Source organism: Anabas testudineus, chromosome 4 (assembly GCF_900324465.2).
Source record: "Anabas testudineus chromosome 4, fAnaTes1.2, whole genome shotgun sequence".
In the NCBI taxonomy this organism is placed as follows: Eukaryota; Metazoa; Chordata; class Actinopteri; order Anabantiformes; family Anabantidae; genus Anabas; species Anabas testudineus.
In genome coordinates, this window is record NC_046613.1 from 6481295 (window position 1) to 6495344 (window position 14050).

Below are 14050 nucleotides of genomic sequence, written 5' to 3' on the forward strand. Positions count from 1 at the left end.
CTCAGCGCATGTTTTGAGTGGACAGCTGTGCACGTGCAAATAGGTGTTGGTTACGTGCTCGTTCCCGCTGCTGAACGCGGTGACGTGTCTCCGCCGCCTGTTGGTCTTTCACAGTTGGTGACGAGTGTTGTGAAAATGGCCTCGACTCTGATCGTGAGCACGAACAACCGGAGAAGATGACGGCGCTGAGCTGTTCAAGTCCCGGCAACACCAAAGTGGCTTCTTTGAACACGTAGAGAATAGTGAAGTAAACAAGAACGAAGAGACACTCGGCAGAGAAACGACCCAAAAGACCGCCGACCACAGCGTATCTTCGTAGGGCTGAGGAGCCACCATGGAGGATATCAACTCGAATATCAACGCGGACCTGGAGGTGCGGAAGCTCCAGGACTTGGTGAAGAAACTCGAACAGCAAAATGAACAGCTCCGGAGCAGGTCCACGATGTTGTCCTCGTCCGGGGCGATGTCAGGGACCCACAGACCCCTCAGCGCTGGATACGACTCGTCTTCCCTGTCAGCGGGGATGGCAGCCGGTCTGGCCGGCTTCCCTGGGGTGGGGTTCGTCGGTACGGGCGGCTACGGTGGACTGCTGGAGAACAACCGCTGTTTGAGCCCCAGACTGTCCTACGACGGCATCAGCTTCAGGAGGGCGTATGAATGTGAGGGGGCATCGGCTGCCATCTCTGTGTCGAGTATGAACTCACTTTATTCAGACAGCACAGGGAGCTTTCCGGATGAAGGGGAAACGTCAATCCTGGATGAAGTTGAAATCTTAGACCTCGAAGACATGGATTGTCTAAATGAAGACGAGGACAGCTGGTGAGTGACTGTCTTGTCTGGGGAGGTATCTTGCCTGCACAGCCGTGTGTGTGTGTGTATTCACTGCTGGGTGACAGCTTTTATTGGCTTGGCACAGCTGCTCCAAACATTAGCTACCGCGACAAACGCCTGGTGTAAACAGCCTTCTCAGTAGCTTGTAGGAAATCTGAAGTTATCAGGACGGAAGGAGTCTCATTGTGGATCACTGACGAAGGGATGAAGGGCGATGCCATGCTCTTTCATGTGTGATCACAATAGACATGCCAAATCTCTTAACCATTATGTCATGCCTTGCTCTCAGTGTGTGCATTTCGTTGAGGGCGACTGAGGTTCAGACTCTCAGCAGTCCGGACCCTGAGGTCCCTGATCATCTGTTGAATGGTTTAGTGTTGTGATGTGCCAGAGCACTCAGTGTGTGTGTGTGTACATTAGAAATCAAAGTTGTTTCCCTGCCCTACACAGCCATGTGGGAGAGGTAGTCATGGTTATATTCCTCCTCTGAATTCCCTTTAGCAGTTGGCACAGAGTGAGAAAGGCAGGAAAATAAATAGGACTGTCAGCTCATCGTGTAAGAAGAACAGCTATGTCAGTGTTATAAAGCTGATCACAAGCGTTGTGTTTAATAGGATTACAAACAATGGCTGGTAATTAGATCAGAGGGTCTTCCAGACTGTTGGTCAGCTTGTTATCAGAATAAAATGGACAGCCTGCATTTCTGTTTATACTACTCTTAATTCTCGCCCACTGCATCTGAGTTAGTGTGTGAGAGTTAGTTGGCTGGGAGTTGATACACTTGCTGGATGTCATACATGTAGACGTGGTGGATGGTTTTACCTAAGGCCTGCTAGGACAGAAAAGGTGGAGTTAAGGTATTATCTACTGACTAGACATGACGGTAATGATATGCCTTCCTTTCAACATGGTCCTCGTTATCTATCTTGTTAGTAACGGTTTGTTTGCTTGCCGTCTACTACGATAATGAGCCTGTATAGAGGAATTTTAGGCTCATTATGCAACTCAATGACAGTTACTAATGCTACTTTAAAGAGAGATCACATTTAGTTCGAAAGCCAGAATACAACATTTTACAACAGTGAAAGACATCTAGCAGTGAGAAATCATCTGTGTCCAACTTGTAGGTGTGTTGGTTAAAAAAGGAAGTGTGGTCTCTAAAATAATACCAGTCACAGGAATATAACGTGCAGAATAAACAGGGTGGACATAGATGCTGCTAATCAGCATGCACAGTAAAAGGCCTTTTTCTTGAAATGTTTATTTTTTGATCTGTCCATTGTCCCAAGTCCTTCCTCTGCACTGTGCTCGTGCCAGCTACTGAGCTTTTGACATCAGAGTACTTTCAGTCATTGCTCACTCATGCTCAACAGATCCAGCCTCGTTATACCCTGGCTGTTTGTCTGCCTTCTGGATCAGATTGATATCTGGGATTACCCCGTAGTGACCAGCTCTCGACACCTCTTGTCATAGACTCCTGTAATCCCTGAATTAGCATCAGACTGGATTTAAAAAGCTGCCTGATCCTGCACTGCTCGGCACACCACTCACCACTGTTACTGCATGTGGACCTGACTCATATGATTGTTTCAGACCTGGAAGTCGACGTCGAAGTGAAGCACAGTGTCGTCTCTGTAGCCTGGATATTTACTAGGTTCCAAATGTGAATGACAGTCTTTGTTTTGGTAAACAATGAAAATGTGCAGTCCCAGATTTCAGGCTTGTATTTCTCTGCACTAGCTCACATTTGTCTGTAATGTTTCCACTTACATCATGGAAGACTTCCTCTTTGGCTGAAACAGAGCTGACAGCTGCTGACTCAGATTTCTCATCTAAGTGAAAAACTCTTTTCTTCAATCTTCTCCTAAAACAGTTAAAGACAAGCACACAGAAGTATTATTTGATAGAAACAAACAGAGAGTAACAGATAATTCAGATGCTGTGTAGCTTTATTTTACTTTATTTTGATGCATTATTATCAGCATTTAAAAGGTTTGCCAGTTCCAATCAATGCGGCTGACTAAGCTCCTGATAGTACTGACTTTTACAAATGTTTTGGGGAAGATGATGCTTGTGGATTCTTAAAGTTTGCTGCAGCAGGAGCTGAATGTTCAGCTGCAGTATCCTCATTGCTAACAGAGTCCCCAAAGATACAATCTAAATCATTGACATTTGATATTGACAAGTCTAAAAGATGTCTGCAAGTCACCACTGTGTTTTCAACTGGTGGTATTTGAGCAGCAAAGTAAAAAAATAATGTGCCACAAGATTCCAAATGTATAAATATGAAAAAGATATTAAAGAAAACTTTACATTTAATTTTAATAATATGTACTGTTTGTTTCAAGTCATTTTCAGTGTCAACAAGCAGGATCACCTGCATGTCCACCTTATCTGACCCTGGCCATGCAGCAGTCAGTGATGACACTGTTCATGCACCTGTCATTCCCTCAATCTCATTTCCTGTTCAAGCTGTCAGGTCACATCACATATGAGGTGTGATAGCTGTAGTTTTATCTTAGTGTAACAGCTGCGTTTATGGCCTTCAGGTACTTGCAACAGACTGTGTCAATGTTCATGTTTTCCAGGTTGTACGAGTCAAAACTGAACAGTCCCCTGCAAAAAACCTTGAGTCCTATCGTGTGGTGCCGCCAAGCTCTGGACAACCCCAGTCCTGAGATGGAATCAGCCAAGCGCTCTCTAATTCACAGACTGGACCTCACCATGTCAGGTAAACAACATGAAGTATGTAGTCACAGTACGAACAGAAACAATTACAGTGAAACATGTAGTCACTCGTTTGGAGGACAGTGTCATTGGCACTGTCTTGCTAATGACACTTAAACAGAACCTATACTGAGACAAACAGTTTTTTCTGTGTCTGTCTGTCACTGCTAAATTGCATGCTGTTTTTTTTTTTGTTTGTTTTTTTTAGCTCATAACACATCTCTCCATCAATGTCATAAAAGCAGTTCTAGTTCACTTTAAATTCATCCACAGTCAGATAAAGCTAGTAGTACAATAAAATGATGACTGGCTGATAAAGCAAACAACAAAATAAATGACATGTCTCAGTCATTTATTTCTTGAACTAATGTTAAAATTGCTACACCCAATAACAAACCAAGCACAAACTTGTCTGGTTCATGACACACGTTCCCTTGTGGGGAATCACTGAATGGTTTAGCCTGTAGTTTCATTGGGCGCTGGCAGATGCAGTGTGTTCCTTTCACTTTTCAAAGCTTTGCATGTCATTTGACAATTGTTGTGCTGCTGTTGTGAAACGGACTGACTTTTCCTTACTACTATTGCATAATTTATATTCCAACATCTGTCACATACGTCATATGATTGTACCTTGAGGTACGTACATGTACAGTATTGATTTATTCATATTTACAGGTTTTTTCTGACTGACGTGAACTTCCTCCTCTGAAATGTTCATTACTTAGAGCTGATGGTATTATATTAAATTGGTCAACGTGACAGTCCCATCAGTGTGATGGGGCCATTTGAAATATCAGTAGTTGTGAATATTGGACCCATTAAACTCCTTTAAGTTTAACTAAAATATTAGTGGACACTAATATTTTATTCATATGTATTTTCATTTTGTTTTGTACTCCAGATTTAGTTAGTAAGTGTTGGAAACTGTACACAGTTCTAAGCATACAGAAGCAACACCTTCATGATTGTGCTTTCAGAGCTTTTGGCTGCCACTAATTATAGTTAGTCTCCCAGTGAGGAGGACGGCCCTCGAATCCTCTCAGCTAAACTGAGAGGGGTCATTTCCATTTTGACAGTGGTATGCTCATGTGACAGTTAGATCATGTTGAGCAATAGACCACTGGAGGTTGTTTGCTGGGGGAGATCTGTTCATCTGTAATGTGTTGTGCTATGATCATCACACCACCTGAACACAAAGACACGTTATCCAAGAGAACTGATGTTTGTTAATAGTAGCTGCTAAAATAAAATGGCCGCAGACAAGTTGCTCTGCTTTTTTCCCCTTTAACTCTGCACAATCAGAGCTGTGTTATGAACATGTAAATCAGGGGAACCCATCAAATGTCGAATGAGAGCTGTTTTTTGTGTTGGCACTAATAATAACTAATACTAACAATTCTTTTTTTTGTGACCACTACGGACTGTTAGTTTGATTATTATTCTGAAAGAACTAATAAGAATAAGTCAAATTTGGGCGTCAAGACCTGTTTATAAATTTAGCCTAAAATGACCCGTGGTGACCATTGTGTGCTGTCTGGTTAGAGGCGGTTCATAGAAGCATCATTAGTGGTGATATCATCAGTGTAGGTGTGGGGGGAAGATAACGTCACCCTCATGGCCCTGAAATATCCCCAGTGTCACTGCAGCCCCGACCCCAGTCTTCTCACTTCTTTCTTTAGTTGGCACAAATGTTGACATCACTTCCATAAAGGCTTGGAAAAAGACAAAGCTAACCTCCTCTGTGGCTTCTTGTAAATCTCATGTGGTGAAAACAAAAAAACAAAAAATTTAGTTTAAAATTATTTAAAAGATCACAGCAAGACTTCAGCAGATCTTCAGCACTACTTTCTGCAAGCATTTATATCTGAAAGTGAAGGAGAGGCTCACCACAGACACACCCTCATAGCTCCCTGCTACTCTACTTCACACCCGGTCTCTCAGACGGGAGCGTAGAAACCCTGTTGCCATGGTGTCGGTTGAGTTTGTGTCGAAGGAATTAGAAAGACAGTTTCACTTTTGGCAGACTCAAGTCAAAGTGAAAACGTCTTCATGTCCGAAAACTAACATTTGTGTCTAAACATTATGTGTATGCTAACGTTTAAACCTACTCTTTTCATATGCTTTTGTTTCCTGTGTCAATAGTGACCAAACCTTTTCTGCGTACACAAAAAAATCGTATTTCTATATGACGTGTCTCAGTTATATAACTAGTAACAGGGAGGAGAAGGCTATGAGTTCCCTAAGTCATTCATATCAAAACATGCGTTGCCAGAGCTCAACAATGAAATACCGTTTTTCCCCAGTGCTGCTTTGACAGCTGTCCTGCTCTGTTGATCCAGTGCACACATGAGCTCTGTGGTTCTGACCACAGTCACAGAACTGAGCTGCGCTGTTTTTGCTCATCAAGTCTTGGACTTTCCTGCACAGTCAGTTCACCTCGTTCTTGCATGTCTCTGCTAGTTTTATTCCTTTTCTTCGCTTTCATTTACAAAAGCTTCTCTGTTTGCACTTCTCTTGTGATATGCTTACGGGGCTCTGTAGTGGTTTTAAACCATTCTTTCTTTTATTTGAAGTTTTTCCATTTCCTTCATTTACAGTCCTTCAGCCCTTCGTTTTCTACCGGTATGTTGTGTGCTGGCTCATTTAAGGGATTTTATCTGGTATGTGGAAACTGTCCTGAAGTTTCCACAGCTAAAAAGCCAAGATGGAAAGTCGTCTAGTACAACTGCATACCATAGTTAATCATAATGACATCACTCACTGTGGATAGGAACAGCACTTTTCCTCTGACTTCTCTTCTTGAGGACATGAGGAATTTGAGGACACGCTATTTGGGTTGGTCCCTGCGCTCCCAAGTCCCCTTAGATTGGTTTGTGTCTCTTTCTAGTGAAAGTGTGCTGAGAGGATTGCTGTGATAGGACACTGTCATCTAACCACTGCCAAACTATTTAACACAGAACTCCTGGCAGGGCTCATAGATACTGCAGCTACTCTCATGACAGCTTAATCCAGCATAGACAACAATGTGTCAGGCTAGTTTAGTCAGAGATTCCTCTACTGGCCTGAGTGTTCAAACAGGAAACAAAGCATTCATTGGTTGAAAGTACACAGCGTTAGAGACCTAGACTACATGTTGTAGTGGTGCTGACATTCATCAGTTGCTGATCTGTGCGGATGGCAGCAGAGTGGACATGATGGTATTTTTTAAATAATGCAGGAGGACAGTACAAATCACCAGGAGAGGGATGAAGGAAAAAGAGTACTGAGTGCACAGCTGAGCACTACCCAGCTGTGTAAACACATCCACATTCAGAGAGAGAGGAAGACAGAAATCAAGACGTGGGAAAACGAGTGCATTCACAGACAATAACCATCCAAACCACTGTACTATCCTAGTGACCAGCATCTTGTCCAGTGTCTGATCTCATGATCAGGGATTCTGTAGACTTGATCCTCACACTGCTGTGTCGCAGGGTTTCACAGAGAAATGCTTTGTGTGCTTGTCAACTGAGCTATGGATTGAATGGCCTGTATTGTTAAGTGTTTCTCTCAGCTAATAATGTAGGAGCTCTGTATCAGGCCCACACTCAGCATATGGTTTAAGAGACTCCACTGGACTGCTAGCACACTGCAGAGCTTTCAAAGGTGCTGGCTATGAGCAGACACTGCTGGCGTTGTAGTAAAATGCCAGTATGGCCAACAGACTTTATCAGGGGTTGCTGTGTATTGTTGTAGTATGTAAAATTCTGAACAGGCAACACAGTTCAGTTTTCAGTGGTTCCTCCTGTTAAAAACCTGAATATTACATCTGCAGTACTTTCCTGAATGTGCCTTGTGATGTGGACTTATGTGTGAGTTCTGTCCTGTGACTCTACAGCCAACAAGCGCAGGAGCCTGTATGGAAGCCCCTACAACCAGCAGAGTTACGGAAGCCCTTATAGCACAAATGCAGTCAACAGCCCGTACAGCAGTGGCTTCAACTCCCCCTCCTCAACCCCCAGCAGAGTGCCCATCGTCAGACAGCAGCTCTTGCCTGGGAATGCAGGTACCTGTAGTAGTCTCTCTCTCTCTCTCTGTTACAGAATATGTTTACTTGATGCTGTTGAATATGTGACTCTTAACATGATTTGTTCTCCAGTACACCAGCGAAACTCAGCCGCAGAGAGGAATCCACCTGCAGTTAGTCCGCAGTCATCAGTGGACAGTGAGCTGAGCACATCAGAAATGGACGAGGACTCAGTGGGCTCCTCAACTACCTACAAACTCAATGATGTCACTGATGTCCAGATACTGGCACGCATGCAGGAAGAGAGTATGTACCTGTATCCCTGTCTCCAGAGGAACTGTTAGGCTTTCTGTATCTAAACAGCTTCTTACTGTTTACATTGTACTGTTCCCAGGTTTGAGACAGGAGTACGCTGCAACAGCATCCAGACGGAGCTCAGGTTCGTCCTGCCACTCACTTCGGCGGAGCACCTTCAGTGACCAGGAGTTAGATGCACACAGTCTGGAGGACGAAGAGGAAGCAGTGCACCCAGCATTCCACCTGCCCTCCAATCGCTTCAGCCCCTCCCCTCGCCATTCTCCACGCGCATCCCCCAGGAATTCGCCCCGCTCACGCTCACCTGCTCGTTCCATTGACTACAGCCACAGCCGCGGCTCACCTCAGCCCATCATCAGCCGCCTGCAGCAGCCTCGGCACTCGCTGCAAGGCCACGGGCATGACCTGCAGACCAATGTGGTGAAGAATGAAGGTAAACAGCTTTGGCAGTGATGGAAAATGTTTTGGTTGTGGTAGTGATTGTGGAAACTGGACTGGACTCCGCTTAAGCTAATTCTCTCGTGCTGTTGCAGAAAAGCTGCGTCGTAGTCTTCCCAACCTCACACGCTCCTCAGCGGCAGCGGTACAGGCCCCCGAGCCGGTCAAGAACAGCCGCAGCTGTGAGTCCAACCTTCAAGTGTCAAACGGCGGCTCTCCTCGACACCAGAGCCAGTCTGCTAGTGAGTGTTGTGACTGACACACACATATGCATTATATTTTGATTTAACTGCAAATAACACAAAGAGTTGTAAACAAATCTTTTGCTCCTGTAGCTACCGCCTGTCTGATTCAATATTGATATCACTGTGTTGTCTGCTAATAATATTAACTGCTGAATATTTGTTTTGCTCTCCAAGTATACTGAACAAGACAGGCTGTGTAACGTGTTTTTTTGTAATTTTCCCACGTGGGAATTCTGTTAATCCCTCTGGCTGCACCTACACTGTCAGGGCTGCGATGCTTTGTAGTGCCACGGCTTTGGTGCTTGGGGATCCTCTTTGTCTTTGATCATTTTCAGTTATAATATCTTTTATTCACACACATCCTTCCTCTTATCATCTTGACATAACTTTCACTTCAAAGAAACACGCTCATCCTAGTGAATTAGAGCATGGTGCCTGCAACGCTGAGAATCCAGAGCAACTCCAGATTTCATCGACACTAACAGGGTTTTATGCTTTCTCACTTCCATGAGTTAGGACTATCTATTTGCTTTAATCCTTTAACAGGGGGTAAAGGTAATGATGTTGTCTTTTATCTAGTAAACAGTAAACTCTCTTTTACAAGAGGCAGCGAGGGCCGGTGTCAAAGGGCAGGTTTCAGATGGTTAAACACGTAGTCAGTGCTTTTATCCTGACAGAGCGTTCATGTGACCCGAGCCTTTGGACCATTTATAGGAGATACTGGTGAAGATCTTTGTTAGAAGCTTTGAATTCATATACTTAAATAAAAAAAATGCAAACTCAGTTGAATAGTTTAGCTTCTTAATAGTTGTATAAGTTTTTTCTATCTGAGCTTTGGCTGTACTGGGCATGTGACACACAAATTTCTGCCTCTCCCACTGACTTCTCTGTTCTTCTCTGCTTGTGCTGGGACTGGTACATTGGCTGTCAAACCTATCAACACTGCTGCGCCTCCACCTGAATCAAGCGGTCTGTTAATGTTTGGCTGTAGAGCCCTCTAGTGGCCTTAAACTGCACCTTAAGCTTCTCTGGCCCCCAGTGCCTCAGTGGCCCTTCTTTGACCTCTAGTGCTGTGAATCTAGATTCCCCTGCTGAAATGTCCCTGTCTTCCAGCGGCAGTTCAACTCCCGAGATACTTGACCCCCTCCCGCTCCTCCCCGAAACCCAAACAGCAGCTCCAAAGCCCAACTGCCCGGCGAGGTAACAGCCTACTACTAAACAAGCTGAAGTCTCTGAGATTACTCTCACACACAGACATAAGCACAATTTAACATTGTACTATTTGTAGTCAGCTGACGGTATAGAGCAGTGATGCGTACAGTATGTCAATGTTGAAATAGTTTTACTGTATGAAGCTGAAATGGCTCTGGGGAAGTTGCATTCATGCACTAGCTGCCAGCTTCTCTGACACTGAGGTAACACTGTGTGCAGTTTAGCCTCTGTGTGTTGTTGTTTTGCAACACTTTAGAGGGAGGCAGTGATGTGCTTAAAGCAGCAGGCACAGAAGTATTGTGGGAAGATAACGATGCCTCGCTTCAAACAAAAAAAGAAAAATGAATATATGTCCTGTTAGTATCAGAGACATGTGCTGGTTTTGAATACTAGATGTTGTTTTCATTTAGTCACACCGTCTAAAAGCGTAGAGTCTGCAGTTTCAAGGGTTTGTCCGGCAGATGTCACTATTCTCACTGCGTCAAATGTTTGGAAACGGTTCCAATAGTTGCTTCATGATTCAGAGCTTCAGAAGCTTTTGTCTTTTCCATCACTAGAGGGAAGCAGAGCAGGGTGGTTGTTCTCCCAGACAGGTGTCCAACAATACCAAAAGGTATTAACTGCTGTTTCACTTGAGGACCGTGTTGAAAAATGTCTCAGTAATGTCAGACCCATGACTCTACTGTTGCTAGACCATGGTAGGTGACAAGAATCTCATCCCTATCATCGGATCTGCCTCTCTTTGTAGATACAGCGGCAATCATCTGTTTTCCTCATAGCCACCTTTACCTTAATTCTATTAGTCAGACTAATCCTATTTCCATTGCACTATTAGTAAATATCATGCCTCTATACAGTGTGCGTCATGTTGACTTCATTGCATAGTATCTAAAGATCATATTAAGCACAAAGACAGCCTATGCCCAGCGCAAAACTACCACAGTTAATGTTCATAACAGCATAAATAAAAGACTTTCACTGTGAGCTGTCCATCTGAAAAAGCTAATCATATTTAGAGATGCTTTTTTTGTCTTTTCTTTTCATTTTGTCGTCTTTAAAACACACAGTGTGTCTGTTCAATCTTTTTTACTTGGGCTCACTCGTATATAACGCACTTAATATTATAACACTTAAATGGTGCTTGAGGTCATCTGCAGTTAAACAAGAAAACAAACGGGCTGTGAGAGCCCATCCTCAGCACCTTCCTCCCAGCTCTGAATTAAGGCCTGTCTCTGTTGTCTTCGTCTTTGTCTAGTCCCACTCTCCTGTTGCTTTGGAGAAGAAAGTGATTTCAGTGAGTATTCACTGAGGGCTTCCACCTTTTAAATATTGTGCTTGTGGTTCCACACTGTGGTTGTATTGATGTTGTGCTATGATATGTGCTGCTGGTCACTAGTTCATGATGTGTGCGTGTGTATCATTTCATTCTGTCACCACATCAAGAATCATAGTAGGAGGTTAGCAGGTGACCTAATCATTTATTTGATGTTTTAGTAAAGTTATTTTGTAGTTGATACTTTTTCATCCTAACAGGTTTGACATGTTTCCATGTTTCAAGTAGATTTTTGTATATAGACACAATTAAATCGACCTCACACCATTGTGCTCTTGATCATTACTTCATTGTTGAACTACTGATGGACTGAAACCTAGAAACACATATTAATAATCCACTTATATTCCTGCTTTGCCTGTCTTCAGTTCCTTCTCCCAGTAAACTCCGAACTCCTGCTACCCCATCCCCATTGGCTCTGAGGCAGCCGGTCAAGGCCACACCCAACCCTAGTTCTGCCACCTCCACCCCTACCCGCTCCTTGGCTCCTCCACGCAGTGGCCTGCCCCGCCCCAGTGCCTCTGCCGGAGGAGGCATCCCCCTGCCCCGCAGTAAACTGGCCCAGCCTGTGCGCAGGTCTGTATAAAACAGACACACGTACTTCTGGAACTGGTCGATCTGAGTTAAAGTATAAACTTGTTTTTTCCTCTTCTCCTTCTCAGATCTCTTCCCGCTCCTCGAACCTACAGCGGTGCAGGTGACAACTGGAGGGAAGGTTGTTACTGAGGGGGGCCAGCAGGGGGCTCTGCAGTCAAACTATCAACTCAAAGAGGCAGACATTTCAACATGGCACTTTATCTACCTAGATAACTGTTACAGTGAAGAGAGAGAGACTGAGTCCCAAAATATATACAATTCAGAATTTAAACAAGCAGAAGACAGCGTCTACATTGTGTCAAAGAAGACCTCCCATCGTGTTTCTCTGTGGGGACTGGTTCTGGAGTCGTCCGGCATGTAGTGCAGACAGCCCAGAAAATGCCAAAGAAACCAGCTCAGCTCCAGCTCCAGCTCCGCCTGCAGAGGACACGTCGCCTGCCTTGGTTTGTCTGCAATCATCTGTCAGACAGTCATATCACTACATTACCCAGCTTTCCTCCCACTCCTATGCCCTGTTCTTCTTTCGCCTCCCTCAGGTTGAAATGTTTCCACACATTTCTCTCTTTATGCTCTGTGTTTAACAGATGTTGGTGAGCAATCTCTATGATGATGCTGTGCAGGTGAACTGTCCTGTAATGTCAGAGATTTGTTGATGTCTTGCAAAAGTGAAAGCACATCTGTTTGGGTATGACATTTAAGAATCTTTCCTCGTGTAAAATCAGCCAGAATGTATGCACAAGTTTGTTTTGGAAATTATTTATTCAAATTATTTAAGAAGTATATGTCCAAACATCCTTATCAGTATTTTGTTTTTTAATTTCAGTTGTTTAAAATGTACATCTTGAACCTCAACTGCAAGCTAACTCTCCAAAGCCTTTTTTTTTTTTTTGTTGTTTTTTAAGTGTCCAGTCAGGACTTGTGAGAAACCTGGGTGATTAAAGACACCTAGGCCAAAGCCTCAGGTCTGACTTGTGCCACAGTTTGCCCAGATTTAAGTGCTTATATTGATTCAGTTCAGGTCTGAGTTATAGCTGATGTTTGAAACAAACTCCATCTTTTGAGTGAGAAACCTGAGCTCCAAAACGTGTTTGCCCATGTTCACCCATTCAGCCAATGAAACCAAGAAAATGCCGATGTTGTTTGTTAAGTTCCCATAACAGATTTGTCAGTGTGTATCATTCATGCCATGAAAAATAAATGGAAAAATATGTTGAATAATAAAAAGAATTTGAATAGGTTTGGCCGGCTTTTACCTCTTGTGCTCTGAAAATGAATCAAAAGGTGTGTTGGGGGTGTTCTGGTATTCGGTGTGGTGGGTGTTCTTGAACTAGTGCCTATAATTTAAAGTTTCACTTGAGTTTGAGCATCATCTTTTGTTTTTTCTTTGTGCCAATTTCTGGATTTGCCTTTATCATTTGTAATTTTGCATCTATGCTTGACTATTTGCTTGCCTGTTTGTTTTTTGTAACTGAATAAATACATTTATATTTGCTTTAAAAATGTTTAAAATAGGCCTTCATATTTATAACTAATTACTCATTCTGTAAATGAAACTATTTATTAAAGAGAGAGGTGCCTCTGTCGACGCTCAAATTCAGTGGGAAGCTAGAACAAATGTTGCAAAAAGACATACCACACTTTTTGTGTGAATTTTTTTTATATCCACAAACATGACATTTAGTTTCCCTGTGTAAAGTCACATTTCAAATAAAAGGAGAAATGTTGTTCTGTCTGTTTGTGTTTCTTTTGGAAAATTGTTAAGAACAAAAAAGGTGGGATCACATTGAGACAGTAGAAGATGCAGTATGCAGTACAAGAGTAAATTTGTAGGTGCAAAATCCTGATTAATGTGCACTGTTAAACTTTGTTTCAGATTCTGAGCACCTGATTGACAGAAATCTGACAAGTTAAAGGTTAGTTTGTTCCAAAATGAAAATCTTTTTATATTGTACTCCCTTATGTCCATCTACTAAGTGGGAGGTGATATATTATGCAGTAATCCAGTACACATTACATTACATACCTTTGGTTAATGGGGGACACAGTGTGTCCCTGGCAGGGGGAGGAGACAGATGAAAAGCCTGAGTCACTGACTGGACCGAACTGTCCCGTCCTACTCCAGCCTCAATGTCCTGATGATCAGTGACGTCAGTACATTTATTTTCTCTGGACACTCAGCGTCTGGTGTGTGGTGCCAGAGTTTCTCTCAGAGCTTCATGTTCTGTGAGCTGCACACACACAAACACAGACAGAGTAGATTTCCTTAACGTGTCGATAAGATGAATGAATATGACGTGTTACTGTGGTGAATCAACTGTCACAGCAGCAGAACACGGCAGGATCAGC

General features: G+C 43.3%; 1 protein-coding gene across 3 annotated transcripts; it reads left to right on the top strand.

Annotated features, from left to right (window-relative positions):
- Positions 1–113: 113 nt before the first annotated feature.
- slain2 (SLAIN motif family, member 2) lies at positions 114–13424 on the top strand. Of its 3 annotated transcripts, XM_026345887.1 has the most exons (10): positions 114–819; positions 3420–3562; positions 7436–7603; positions 7697–7870; positions 7959–8312; positions 8413–8559; positions 9676–9762; positions 11030–11068; positions 11476–11683; positions 11770–13424. In XM_026345887.1, the coding sequence occupies exons 1-10, from the start codon at positions 335–337 to the stop codon at positions 11831–11833; spliced, it is 1869 nt and encodes a 622-aa protein (XP_026201672.1). In that variant the 5' UTR covers positions 114–334; the 3' UTR covers positions 11834–13424. The 3 variants fall into 3 exon arrangements, with proteins under 3 accessions (XP_026201672.1, XP_026201673.1, XP_026201674.1); XM_026345888.1 differs by lacking the exon at positions 11030–11068; XM_026345889.1 differs by lacking the exons at positions 9676–9762; positions 11030–11068.
- The last annotated feature ends 626 nt before the right edge of the window (positions 13425–14050 follow it).